Genomic DNA, 12,506 nt, shown 5'->3' on the forward strand with positions numbered 1-12,506 from the left:
CATCATGAGCAAGGGTAGAAAGGGATGTCATGGGCTCAAACTAGACAATGTACAGTAAAAGAGGGAAAGAAGACTGGCCAAAATCACAGAGACAGGGGAAGACATTGGGAGATTTGTAAGAGCCAAAGGCAACAGAAGCAAAAACTGGCACATATGTAATCCAGCAATAACGGTCATCGAAAGGTAGATGCTTAAACAGAAGTGCAGGCTGAACAGGTGCGAGAGGGATAGTGGGAGTATACCCATGAGTATATATAGATTTGACAGGATTGTGTTTTTACTTTTGCTACACACAAACACACACACACGAACACACAGGGGATAAAGTTATGAAAATATCTTAGACATAACCAAATAGGTTTTGAAGGCACAAGTCAATGGGGGATCCGGACATAGCCTTGGGGGGGCATACCAAGGTACTTGGTATAACACAGTTTGCAATGTTCTCCGGGTGAGTCGTGACTAACATCTTAAAAGCTCACAAGCAACCATCGAATGTGCAACTATTAGTCTCGCTCCATTGAGAGGCAAGAAGAGTGATGAAAATCAAAATATGTGTGCAATTAGTTCCGTGGACTAACGGACCACACAAACATCAGTCTCCACAACCTTGAGACCAAAAGAATGAGATGGTGCCCAGCCATCACTACTAACTTCCCTGAAAAGGATCAAATTAGAAGCTCCTCGACAGAACGGGAGAAAAGATTTGCCAAGGACAAAGTTCAGAAGGAAAGAAGGGGTGAGGAGGAGGAATGGACACAGGCAGCACAGGGAGGAAGTGGGATAAATTACACTGTGAGAAATGCAATCAATGGCATGAAACGATGTATATGAACTGTTGCATGGAAAACTGATGTGATGAGCTTTCATCCAATCTACCATAACGTTTTTTATTTTAAATTATCTATGACCCCAAAGGATTTTTAAAAAAAGAGGATATAAAAGGCAGGGAAACTAGATTAAAGGGTATTAAACCAGATCAGAAATAATAATCACACATTGTGAAGAATGTAATCAATGTCATTAATCAAGTTACGTAGAAATTGACAAATAAAACTCTAAAAGTAGTATCTAAACCTTCAATGAAAACACAAAAATTAGTTAAGGAAAAAAAAGTTGACATTTGTGAAGCCTGTCCTCCATGCCAGAGGCTGGGCACCTTAGACAAAACCAAATAGGTTTTGAAGGCACAAGTGTCTCTCGTAACTCTCCCATCAGCCCTTTAGCCCAGGGGGCAAGGAGCTGAAATCTGCCCTCCTTCCACAACATACTGCCTGCCTACTTTTGGATAGAGGCTGACCTGAAAATCAGGACATACTCATCAGCCCAAGATCCCATGAAGAAATCCTGTTATTAGACAAGGGGGCTTCAAAAAAAATGGTGGAAAAAATGGAATGATCGCTCATATTAAGCAAACATTAGAAGGGATCCCTAAAGGGAAGAGTCCTTACAAGAAATTAAGAATTTAAATATAAACCTGCAAGGCATTTGCTTGCAAAATATAGGAGAAAGTAGCATGAACATAGGTTATCTAAAACATCACTTATACAGAAATCACATGAGACGATTTAAGATACAAAACTGTCTTGTTTGGACTGCTGGGACATTAAGAGTGTCAGAGATCCATCCTTTTCCAAGAGCTTTCTTCTTATCAGAGACTGTATCCTAAAGCAGGCCTGAGTGAGATCCCGGAACTTGAACAAGTGTTGCTTCGGTCCTTCAGAAGATGAAGATGCTGTCTAGCCCAGGGACCAAACGCCGTGAGCTTGGTGGACATCAAGCAAGCCAGGGCAGCACCTCCAGAGAATGTTGTTTTGGTGAGGCTGGTCCTGACAGCTGGGCTTCAGTGGATGATGTGCAGGCACTTGGCAGTCGGACTTCCCATACTTACCTCAGCTGCCAAGAAGCATCCAGAGCAAGACGGCAAACATGAGGACCCAGGGCCTGGCAAGCCTTACCTTATGTACACTTTTGGGGTTTTCCAACCAAGCGTAGTACATTTCCTCCACATAGTTCGAACTAGTCCCACTCAAGAAGGGCTCGGCAGCAACAGGTGCAGTGTAGCATCGGATCTGTTGAAATGTCCTAGCTGTTGCTGGTCTGTTTTGTGAAAATGTCTTAACAGTCTGGGAAACTGTCAATGGCCTCAACTTAGCAGCACAAGTCCTTAAATGAAACATTTTGTCCGAAGCCTATCACAAGTGCCTGTGTAAAAAATAAGAGAAGAGAAATTTAGGAGAAGGCAACTTGAAAAGATTTCCCAGAACTGATTCTTTAGGAGAAAGCTCAGCTCTATTAATGTATTTGCACCAGCATGCTATTTCTATCGATGATTCACATTACAAAGAGCACAACAAAGTAGTAAGTCAAATCGAAACCAAGAGCTATTGTAGTAGTTATACTGTACTAGATCCAAAGGAAGATGAACACACAGGGCAAGTTATGGTCTGCACCTGATAGTTTAAATTTTAACTCGAGGGATAAGATATACCGTATATACTTGTGTATAAGCTGAGCTTTTTTAAAGCACATTTTTAAGAAGTTTTGTGGTAAAATTAGGTGACTCGGCTGATATTTGGGTCGGCTTATACACGAGTATATACAGTAACTTACAATGAGCAATGTATGAAGTTCTCCAAGTTAATTTTTTATACATTTTGTAAAACCATTCTAAAAGTCAACAAGAATTAAGATTAATTTCAAAATGAGGAAGACAGTTTTTAATCTACCCACACACTGCTGCACCCTTGCTGTACTCACGGTATTCTGGAAGGTAGAAACACTGGGAAGCATTTCACTTGCCCCCAAATAATCTCACTTTGAGCAGAGGAGAAAACATACAAACAGTATTAGAGAGAAAGCACTGAGTGCTTGGAGAGGGACACAAATGATCGTGAAGTGCTTACTCCTTTCAGGTTGGGGGAAGCACAGCAGCCAAGAAAAGCTGGAGAAACCCTAGTTCTGAGTGGGGCCTTGGGGTCATGGACTTGGACGTGAAGGAAAGGAGATGGGCAGGTAGCATAAATGGAAGAGCCAGGGGAGAAAAGACAGGGTTACAGAAGTATGGGATGGAATGGAAGGGGAAGTGTGCTCCAAGGGAGGGAGGGACACATACATGGAGACAGACACACATGGAGACACACACACACACACACACACACACACACACACACACACACGAAAGGGACTTCCGAGGGGCCAGCTCTCTAATCCAAGAGCCAGCACACAGAAAGCCTAGCAAGACAACTTTTAGACAACAAATGTACTACTGCCACCAAAGACAATAACAACAAAACTGTGGCCCCAACTACCCATCAGGCTATAGGAGATGCTCAATCCACCAAGGTGATAGAGAGTAGGGAGAAGGGACTTTCATTTGCCAAGAGGTACTGAGTCAGTCTCACCCACCTGTTTTCCCTCATCTCAGTGTCTTGGAGACTACTACATGGGGCGCCCTAGGCTTCTAAGCCTCCCCACGTAGCAGTACCGACGTCTCCATGTCCCTCCCAGGCAAGGTGTTATCAGAGACAGCCAAAAGGGGAGCTGAAAACTTATAATCACCAAGCACCTCCCAGCACATATCAAGGAAGCGAAAAACAAAAACAAACTCACTGCCATACAAAGTGGATGCTGGCTCACAGCGGCCCTAAAGGACAAGACAGAACGGTCCCTGTTACGTTTCCTGGGACTGTACTCTTTCCGGGAGTAGAAAAGCTCTTCTTTGTTCCTTGGACTGGCTGGGGCTGGTGGTTTCAAACTGCTGAGCTTGCAGTTAGCAGCCAACCTTGTTACCACTGCATCACCAGGGCTCCTCAAGGAAGCCAGGTGGGGTCAAGTCAGACTTGACATCTACTGCCAACTGGTGGTAACCCAGCGGCAGCTCCTTTCCTGACTAGTGAAGGTCTGAGTAAGCCTATTATAAAATAAGACTTACATAAGTCCAGAGTCTCAATCTTGCAATATAAGATTACTTGCCATATCAAGTACCAGCTTTTCAATGTAAACAAAGGACAACCTACAGACATCGAGACCAAGATAATACACTAGAATTATCTGAAAAATACTTCTGAAGCAGCCAACATCAGTGTTCCCAGGCACAATTATGAACATGCTTGAAATGAATCAAAAATAAAAGTCTCAGCAAAGAAATAGAAGGCACAGAGAAACAAATAGGAATTTTAGAACTGGGGGGTGGGGCTGGAGACCTTCACTGACTAGGCTAAATGGCAGGATGGTGGGGCAAAAGAAACCGAATGAACTTGAAGGTCAAACACCAGAAATTACCTATCTCCTGGTGTCTTGAGGTGGTTGGTTTCTCCAGATATATCTGAGGCTTTAATAGGGAAGAGGAACCTGGAACTACAACCCAAACGTCTAATAAAACTAGTGTGCCTGCCATCAGTGTAACAGAAAGATGGGAGAGAGAGACGGGCTGAAAAGCACTCAGTGACATAATGGCTGGTCGGCAGTTATGCTCACTTCTTAGGTATAATCAAACCCTGTTAAGAGTCCACAGCCTCAGAGGACAGACATCAAGGTCAGCAGGCACAACAGAGTCCACAAAGACAACATCTACTTTGCTGAGTAGTAACTGAAGTCTTAAAAGTAGCCATCCCCTGTCCTAAGCAAAGAGAAGAAAATCGAAGACACACAGAAACTACTGTTCCAAAGGACGATGTGAACCTCAGCCTTCACAAGCCTATGAACGTAGATGGTGCCAGTTACCACTACAGACATCTGAAGATGGATAGAGACAAAAATGCATCGTACTCAAAATCATTAAAAATATCAGGCCCACTGGTTGGGCAGAGACTGTCGAAACACCCAAGAGTATGGCGCTTAGTCACCCTTGAGGCCTGGAACTGAACTCACGACAGCTCAGCTTCAGTCAAACAATAAAAACCAAAGGCTCACTGCCATCGAGTCAATTCTGAATCATGGTGATCTTATGGGGCAGGGCAGAACTGCCCCTGTAGGTTTTAAGACTGTGTAGCTCTTTATAGGAGTAGAAAAGCTCACGCAGGTGGTTTGGAACGCCTGGCTTTGTGGTTAGCAGCCCAGGGCGTAACCACGCCACCAGGGCTCCTTCAAATCAAACAATGGGCATATACAGTAACACCAGGGAGGTAAGCACTTCTTAAAACAACCAACTAGAGAGCAAATGTTTTGAGAATGATGAGGGCAATGAATGTACAAATGCGCTTTACACAATTGATGTGTGTATGGACTGTGATAAGAGTTGTATGAGTCCCTAATAAAATGATTTTAAAAAAAAACAACCAACCAACTATTTGCGATCACGCGGGCACTTTCATAGGCAAAAGCTCAGAAAGCAGGTAGAGATAGAAAAGACTCAAAAACTCACTGCCTTTGAGTCAATTCAGACTCATGGCGACCTTATAGGAGGGTGGAACTTCCCTCAGTGATTTTCAAGACTGTAACTCTATACTGGAATAGAAAGCCCCATCTTTCTCCTGAGTAGCAGTTGGTGGTTTTGAACTGCTGACCTTGCGGTTAGCAGCCCACATAACCACTATACTATAGGGCTCCCCAGAGACAGAAAGAGGAATGGAAATGGGAACAAGAAGGAAGGAAGATGAGTGTAGTTACACTATGGGGACTGCAATTGATGACATGAAACAAAATAGGTATGAATGGCTGAATGAAAAACCAATTTGCTCTGTAAACTTTCCCAGGAATCACAAAAAGTTTAAAAGAAAAAGAATGGCTGAAATGTTTTCCCAATTTGCCAGAAGGAGTAAGTTCAGAGATTCAAGAACCTGAACACATGACAGCACTTTCCTCATCAGAAACCATGAAAGCCAAGAGGAAGTGGCACAAGTTTTCAAAAATAGGACGAAAATGACTAAATCAGAATCCTCAATCTAGCAGAAATAACCTTCAGAAATGAAGCGGAAACCGAACACTGTCAGACTGAGGACAACGAAGAGAACTTGTTACCAGCAAACCTGGCGAAAGAATGGCTCAAGGAAGCCATCTAAACAGAAAGGAAATGACGAAAGGGAAATCTTGAATCATCAGGAAGGAAAGCACAGGAAGAGAAGACATAGGGCAGAAAACTCTTCCCTTCTACTCTGAATCTTCTGAACTGTTTGACAGAGCAGAAATTCTGACACTGACATAGCTCTAAATAAATGTTGAGAGCGTAGTTAAGACCGTTTTAAATGTGGGAAAGGAAAAGAAGCAAAGGGAGGTAAGTTTTTGATACTTCTGTCAAACTGGTGAGATGACACCAGTGGACTGTGTGTGATAAGATCTGTTTACATAACGTAATACCAAGACAACCACTAAATAAAGCGGTCCAAAGGCACACACTCAAGAACACTATGTAAAAATGGATTTGTTAAGTGCAACACTATTATCGTTGTCAGCTGCCAATGAGTTGATTTCGACTCATCACAACTCCGTATGACAAAATAAACTTGCCCCATAAGCTGTCATTTTTATAGGAGCCCTGGTGGCATAGAAGTTACGTGCTAGGCTGCTAACCACAGCCTCAGCAGTTTGAAACCACCAGCCGCTCTCCTCAGGAGAAAGATAAGGCTTTCTACTCCTGTAAACACTTAGTCTCAGAAACTCACAGGAGCAGTTCTACCCTGTCCTATGAGGTCACTGAGTCGGCAATGACTCGATAGCAGTGATTTGGAGTGGTGGGTTTTTTCCCCCTTAATTTTTATAGGCACAGATCACCAGGTCTTTCTCCCCCAGTTACTGGTTGGGTTCAAACCTCCAACCTTCTGGTTCTATTGTAGGATACAAAGCAGACCCCAAATATCAAATATAATCCAAGGAGAATATTTGTTAAATCTAAACCAGGACCAAAAAAATACAGGACAGGATCTACTTGCTGCACATGAGATCAGAACACTGCCCAGGTAAAAACAAGGTGTGTTAGTCCAGGTAGACTAGAGAAACAAATTCATAGACACTCATGTGTATGCACCAGTTCACAGGCTCAAAAATCTTCTCTTCATCTGGTTGGGTTCTGGTCAACTCAATGTGGGCTTCCTCTCTTAGCCTCACCAGAGTGTCCATTGGTCGCCTTGCCTAAGACCATGGAACCATCACAAATTCTCAACACTAGCCCCCCGCCCCTTGGGCTAGATCATGAACTTCAGACCAGTCAACCTGCTCTCATCTTCTCTAGTCCCTGTGAACCAGGTCCACAGGTGTCAGTGGCCAGACTCAACCTATCTTTTTATTGCTGCATTTCTCCCACTTCCACTCAACAAGTGGATTCAGGTGGTCACCTAGCAAGTATTTCAGGGTGCCAAAGCGTCCTCTTAATGTTCAGTCCTAGAGATGAGTTGTCTTCATGGTTCCCGGTTCTTTCCAGCTTCTGACAAAAACCACTAGAGTTCAAACTTCAAAAAGCCAAAGAGTTCCTTTTATTTCTTCAATCTGTCAACAACTCCCAGGCAGATTATTTAACTACCACACATGGCTAAAAGCTTACAGAGTAAGTGGAAAAGGAAAATGCGCACTGAAAAGAGAAAAAAGAATGCCCCAAAGAAGCTCAACAGATTTAAAAGCATTCTCAAAGTAGATGCGGATGCTTTAATAAAAGATGTTCAAGAGACAGCAACTGTTGTGGTGCAGACATTGCCAAGAGAAAAGGCAGTGTGAGGTGACCATGACATGAAAATGGAGACTAATATTAAGAGGAATAAAAAGCCTTCTACATCAGCACGGACAGTACCCGGTATGGATGAACCCAAAGCACAGAAAAAAGTTAAAGGGAAAGTGAGAAAAAACGAAGGGGAAAAATGCAGCCAAAGCGATGAAACCAGCGCGAGGCTTAGCCTGGTAGACTCTGAAAAACGTCGCTGGAAGGGGCGGGGGTGGCAGGTGTTTGATGAAAACGTCTGAATGGATTTCAGCTTCTACTCACTGGTGACGATTTATTTTACCGAGTCTCTTCCTTTGATTTGAACCTCACAGAACTCAAGTTCATGTGGAGAACACGAACAAATAAATTGTCTAAAGAAAGCGATACTGGTGCTTTCATAAGAGGGGCTTTATTATCAGGTGTTTTCAGATGTCAGAAGTCTGTCAAGTATTAACTCACTGGGATCATTTGTTCTTCATCATTATTCTAAGGTCCAAACGTACTGACAAATATTAAGATCACTCAGACTTAGCTGCAGCAACACTAATTGCAAAAGAATGCCCGTGGATCTTATGGGCAGTGCTTGTTTGGAGTTTAAATTTTGTTCAATCCAAAATAAAAACTATTTTGCATGTAAACACACACACACACACACACACACATATATGACAAAAGCACATGAACCAGAAGGATTTACAGAGATTCAAACGTGAGGTGGACATCAGGGAGCAAAGAAAACCGTTACAAGAACATGACTGACAGCAGACCAGAACGTCAGTTACAAGCATGACTACAGAAGTGGGAGCAGGACTGTGACAGGGACAAGTACATGATGTTAGGCGGAAAAGCTGACAAGATTGGTCCAGGGCCTTCTTTCTGACCGGGGCAGTAAAGGCACAGCTCACGACTCGTTGGATCCCCACATTGTGATCTCCACCAAGAACTCACCCAGGCAAGCCCCTAAGGAAGAATGAACCTCCCAAGGCTGGCCAGAGGGATGGGAATGATCTGCTGAAGGGCAAAAATGTGCACATCCCTGGTTAATGATTAGAAGGAATTCTATGGAGGGTTAACCCATGTGGACACTCTTCAAATAGATTCTGGGCTTTCGATTAGCAACTCTACAGTTAAAAACCTAATGCTTATCCACATCTCCAGAGAGCGCTCTGTACAATATACCTATAATAAGCACGGTGAACAGCTGGTAGTTTAAAAGCTGTGCACTTAAATTTAAACAAAACCAATAGGAATTAGTGTCTTTAAGTCTTAGTCTTTAAAAGTAAATTAAGATGGACCTTAATTCTGAATATAGTACTAACTACTAAATTGTAAACTTTAAATAAGTTGATGTCTGGCATGAGTCATATCAATAAGACCATTTTTGGGTTGTTTTCTCCCTTAAAGAAATTAAAATGTAGAAAGTTCTCTCAAAAAATAAAAGAAACGTCCACCGCAGTTATTATCTTTTATCTGGGGTGTTTCCCAGAGTGAGTAATACTGCCCCCTGTGGGGCACTGGAATTATTCAACCCAAACTCACTGCCTTCAAGGCAATTCTGACTCATGTGGACCCAATAGGGCAGAGTAGAACTACTCCAGTAGGTTTCAGAGGCTGTAGACGCTTTAAGGAAGTAGAAAGCCTCATCTTTCTCCCTCGGAGCACCTGGAGGTTTCGAACTGCTGACCTTGCAGTTAGCAGCCCAACTAGTAACCACTACACCAAGCCTCCTTGGAACATTCTCATAAGGTTTTCAGCGGCTAATTCCTTAGATGTGGGCAGCAATTATTACTCCTCCTTTGTAGTCTGCTCTTAGTCTGGAAGCACTGCTGAAACTTGTTCACTTTCAGTGACCCTGCTGGTAGTTTGAAATGCCAGTGACATAGCTTCCAGCATCCCAGCAATACACCAGCCACCACAGTACAACTGGCTGACGGAACCAGAGCCCTGTGAGGATGGTGCAGGATCGGGCAGTGTTTTGTTCTATTGTATGAGTCGGAAGTGACTCAATGGCATCTATCACCACCATCACCACACTTTATCCTGGATGTCGGGCTACAGAACATAATGTAATTGCTGGCAAGCGGGGGAAGGGGAAACAGTAACTTATTTTTACTTACTTATTTTTGTTTGTTTGAAAAGGGGGCAGTAGGCAAAATAAGTTTGGGAACCTTTGCTCTAGAACAGTGGTTCTCAACCTTCCTAATCCTGCCACCCTTTAATACAGTTCCTCATGTTGTAGTGACCCCCAAGCACAAAATTATTTTCATTGCTATTCCACAACTGTAATTTTGCTACTGTTGTAAATTGGGTGACCCCTATGAAAGGTTGTTCAACCCGCAAAGGGGTCATGACCCACAGGTTGAGAACTGCTGCTCTAGAATCATCTGTCCTCTCTGCTCTGGGAAAAGGCTTAAAGAGAGTGGGGAATACATGGGGTCAGTAACTGTTTGCTTATAAATGTCATGAATATCCTGTCTGTATTCCTACAACTTTCCTATTGCATCTCAGTATGTAATTAATAACTTAATTTTCCCTAGGCTATGTGGGCTAACAGTTTGAGCTCCATTAGGAACCAAAAGATGAGTTTTGAATACACCCAGCTGCAGAAAAAAAACAGACCTAATTATCTACATGGTATAAGGTTACAAACCTACTATCCTCTAGTTTATTCTGACCCATATAACTCTACAAGCAGAGAACCGCATTAGTTTTCACAGCTGTAAATCCTTATGGAAGCAAGAATGCTACATCCTTTTCCACCACAGCAGTTCAATTAGCAACCTAGAGCTTTAACCAATGCATAACCAGGGCTTTTTCAGTAAGATTACGGCCACTGAAAACTACTCTGGAAGTGGGGTCTTCACTGAGTCAGAAATGACTGCACAGTAACTGGAGGGAGTTTGTAATAACTTACAAGTATGTCTAGTACTTTTTCGAAGAGGGAAAAATTACATGAAAAAAATTTTGTAAGAATTGATCTTCATTTTGACAAGAATGTTTTCTAAAACTTGGAGGGAGAGGTGGATAGGGAGGAGCTGCTATCAAGGAGTTCAAGAAGAAAATGTTTTGAACTTGACATTAGTAGTGGTTGTACTATACTGCTTGGTATGACTGAACTATGGTATGGTATGACTGGATGACGTAATAAAATGGTTTGGAAAAACAAAACGGAATGTTATAGTGATATGCTACACTACACTACCATCAAACAAGACAAAACAAAACCACCTTCTAGGAAAAAGGTGAACAGTCGAGGCACAATCCTACAGAGGTGAATCTGCTTATCCAAGGTCACTACAAAGTGAAGCTGCAGCAAGGGCAGCCAAGAATTTATAGCACAAAAGATGTAGCGATCTAATATTGTCTGACAAAAAATGAGGGTCGGGCACCGCAAAGTGGCACCGATTTTATGAAAAAGTCTCCCTTTTGAAGGAGTGCTTCAAATGGGTCACTTTGGGGGGGAGGGGGCGTGTCACGCTTACAAGCCCCTAGGGCAAGGAGCACGGAGAAACCATGCCTACCTGAAGAGCTAAGGAGAAGGCAGAACTGAGGACAAGAGAGGGTCAGACTTGCAAACACGGGGACTCCAGGGAGGCGCGCAGCCTCCACTTCTCTACTCTGGAAAACTAAGGGGCCGGAGGACCAAACGGAGAGGCAGGGCTGCGGCTTCTGGCGACCAGCGCTAGTGTAGTCCCAGCGCGCGGGTGGCGAGTGACCGCCGACTGATGGCCTGCGTCCGGCAGCACCACGCCCTGGGCGGCCACGCAGGCCCGCGCCCTCCGCGGGAAGGAAGCGAAGGGCCGCCGCCCAGGGCAAAGTTGGGCACCCAGGACCAGTGTTCGACCCTCCCGAGGGGATTCCGAGATCTCCGCAGCGTCCAAGGAGACCCCGAGGGTGCCAGACCACCTCCGAGACACCGGCCGGCGCAGAGTCCGAGAGAAGGGTCAGTCAGCCCACCAGGCGCGACCCTTCCCACGTGACGCGCTCCCCTTGACCTTGTGGGTCACCCCGTTAAGAGACAGGGGTAGATGCCCTCACATCCGCCCGTCCTCGGCGAACCCGCCCCCAGCCGGCTGGCAGCTAATCCGGTGTCTCGCGCGTGCATCGCATCCACCAATCGCCACGCGCCAAACAAAGCTCGCCCTCTTATTGGCTGCAGCTGCTGTCTTCCAGACCCCCCCGCCCCCCCGCAGCCCTCCACCCGCCTACCCCAGAACCCACTCCCGCCTTCTGCACCCACCTCCGCTTCATCCCACTCCACTCCCTGTCACCGCAGTGGCGGCGAGGACGCGGGGGCCTCGCGCCATTTCCTCGGCCCCCGCCCCACTGGCCAGCAAACTCCGTGCTACCCGCGTCGCCGGGCCCAGGCCATGCCTCGGGAAGCCGTAACCACCTACCTCCGACTCGGGCTCCGCCCGGAATGAGGGCCCGCACCCCGCTCCAGCAGCGCCGAGTCTCCGCCCCGCCCGCCGGCTCCTGCGTGTTTCGTCAGCGCGTAGCCCCACCCCCGCGTAGCCGCGCGCTCCCGCTGCCGACGCCGCCCTCTTAAACCCTGGCCCGGGAGCCCAGATTGGGGCCCGCCCCCTTGGCTCCCCGGAAACGTCACTATGCCTAGGGTTAGAGAGGGGCGGGGACCTCACAGAGGTCCTGGAGCACCAGGGGCCCCTTGTGGGTGAGCTAATGAGCTACGGACCTTCCTCTTTGACTTCTGGGTCTATATTCAGAGAAATTGCTGGATTTAAGTCCCAGGTCACAGGATGTATGCAACGGGCGGGATCTATACTTGTTATGGAGTTGTTATTTTAGGGTAAACAAAAAAGGGTTTGGGTTATTGGTTTAAATTTATAAAAGAGCATAGTGGTACGTTTTTGGTTGT

The 12,506-nt window shown here is 45.2% G+C and overlaps 1 protein-coding gene and 1 pseudogene across 4 annotated transcripts in view; one reads left to right on the forward strand and one right to left on the reverse strand.

Annotated features, from left to right (window-relative positions):
• The window catches only part of OGDH (oxoglutarate dehydrogenase), an 85,715-nt gene extending 73,624 nt beyond the window's left edge, over positions 1-12,091 (reverse strand). For 3 of the 4 annotated variants that reach the window (XM_004708065.3, XM_004708066.3, XM_030884487.2), the window contains exons 1-2: positions 12,028-12,091; positions 1,959-2,205 (exon numbers count right to left, since the gene is read on the reverse strand). In XM_004708065.3, coding sequence (XP_004708122.1) covers positions 1,959-2,180 — 222 coding nt within the window. In that variant the 5' untranslated portion in view covers positions 2,181-2,205; positions 12,028-12,091. Of the gene's footprint in view, positions 1-1,958; positions 2,206-11,870; positions 11,935-12,027 lie in introns of those variants that run through there. The other variant, XM_045286273.1, reaches the window with a different exon arrangement.
• Positions 7,462-7,831, forward strand: LOC101642057 (annotated as a pseudogene).
• Positions 12,092-12,506: the final 415 nt, after the last annotated feature.

Source organism: Echinops telfairi, unplaced genomic scaffold (assembly GCF_000313985.2).
Source record: "Echinops telfairi isolate 266 unplaced genomic scaffold, ASM31398v2 ScPeMD7_7;HRSCAF=31, whole genome shotgun sequence".
Taxonomy (NCBI): domain Eukaryota; kingdom Metazoa; phylum Chordata; class Mammalia; order Afrosoricida; family Tenrecidae; genus Echinops; species Echinops telfairi.